General features: G+C 57.6%; 1 protein-coding gene across 6 annotated transcripts in view; it reads left to right on the top strand.

The window, feature by feature from the left end:
• SLC1A7 (solute carrier family 1 member 7) overlaps positions 1-1,539 on the top strand; it is a 44,387-nt gene extending 42,848 nt beyond the window's left edge. For 2 of the 6 annotated variants that reach the window (XM_078451899.1, XM_078451900.2), the window contains one exon: positions 979-1,109. In XM_078451899.1, the coding sequence (XP_078308025.1) occupies positions 979-1,009 (31 nt within the window). In that variant the 3' untranslated portion in view covers positions 1,010-1,109. Of the gene's footprint in view, positions 1-311; positions 415-978 lie in introns of those variants that run through there. The other 4 variants (XM_060626273.3, XM_060626274.2, XM_060626275.2 and 1 more) reach the window with 4 other exon arrangements.
• Positions 1,540-1,544: the final 5 nt, after the last annotated feature.

Raw genomic sequence — 1,544 nt, forward strand, 5'->3', positions numbered from 1 at the left:
AAAAATGAAAACGTGCCTACCCTTGTTCAAAAATATAAAGAATTTCAAGGGGGTGAGAACAGAGCATCAGACCAAGCCCAGGCCCTTTTGAGCATGGGCACAGTCCACATGCTCCTGAATCCAGCCGTGCACCAACTTGCTTTGGCCTTGCCTGAGGAGGGGCAGTAGGCTTGAGAGGACCGGAAAGGCACTTTGCCACAGGCTCCAACCTGGCTGCCGGCTGCAGGTGCTGCTGGGCTGGGCCCTGCCTGCTGCCAGCTCCTCTTACCAATAATAGTGCCCACCACTCACTGCCCACCTTGGCTCACCAGGGACCGTTTCCGCACCATGATTAACGTGCTGGGTGACGCGCTGGCGGCAGGGATCATGGCCCACATCTGCCGGAAGGACTTTGCTCAGGACACAGGCGTGGAGGTGAGAGCAGTGCTTCCTCCCAGCCTGGCCGTTGGGAGGGTGGAGCTGGGTTGGGGGTGCAGGTCTTCGCACCAGCTGGGCAGCCTTCTGCCAATCCCTCCCTGCCTCCTCATCTGGACACGGGGTGACCGATTCCTCTCGCAGCTAGCTGTTGAGCACTCGTCATCGTGGGAGGAGCAGTGGCAAACAAAGAAAGATAAACCCTGTCCTCAGGGAGCCTGTACCCTAGTGTGGGGGTGCGCTCTATCCTGCCGACAACAATGCAAACATTTGTATGTCTGCACAGGGCTTCGTGGCAATAACTATGTGTAATAGGCTGTCCCACTCCCATTGGGGTGGACAGGCAGGGGACCCACCAGTTCCCTCACTGGACTTCTCCACTAAGACAACCTCAAAAGGAAACAGGACAGACTGGAACTGGAGCCCAGAGAGGCCGTGTGTGACATATCAAGGTCCCACAGCACATCTGTAGGAAAACCAATCACGTGGTTTGCTCTTTCAGTCTTCCCTGGTGTCTAACCTCACTCCCTCCTGCTGCTACCAAGGCCTGTTTCCCCTCCCCAGAAACTGCCGCCCCGTGAGACCAAGCCAGTGAGCCTCCAGGAGATCGTGGCAACCCAGCAGAATGGCTGTGTGAAGAGCGTGGCGGAGGCCTCAGAGCTGACCCTGGGCCCTGCCTGTCCCCACCACATCCCTGTCCAGGTGGAACAGGACGAGGAACCAGCTGCCACCTCTCTGGACCACTGCACCATTGAGATCAGTGAGCTTGAGACCAATGTGTAGCCTGCAGAGCTGCAGGGGCCAGGGGAGGCCTCCAGGTCTAGGGGCCAAGGGCAGGATCTCAACTCACTACTTTTCCGAGCACTCGACAGGAGCCAGGCTCACACACTCCTCCCACCCTTGAGAGGCCAGGATTCGCCCCACAGGCCAGACAATAGAGTCTCAGAAAGGGAAAGACTGCATGTGGGAGCCCCAGCTGGAGAATTATGACCTGGCACAGCCAAGGCCCCAGCTATGACATTTCCACTGTGTTAACCTATGAGGGTGGCAGCAGGGGCTATATGGTCCCACTTTCTGGATCACAGAGTTGAGACCCCATGAGCTGAAAACACTTGCCCCAGGTCTCAGGG

This window comes from Panthera onca, chromosome C1, assembly GCF_046562875.1.
Source record: "Panthera onca isolate mPanOnc1 chromosome C1, mPanOnc1 haplotype 2, whole genome shotgun sequence".
NCBI classification, from domain to species: domain Eukaryota; kingdom Metazoa; phylum Chordata; class Mammalia; order Carnivora; family Felidae; genus Panthera; species Panthera onca.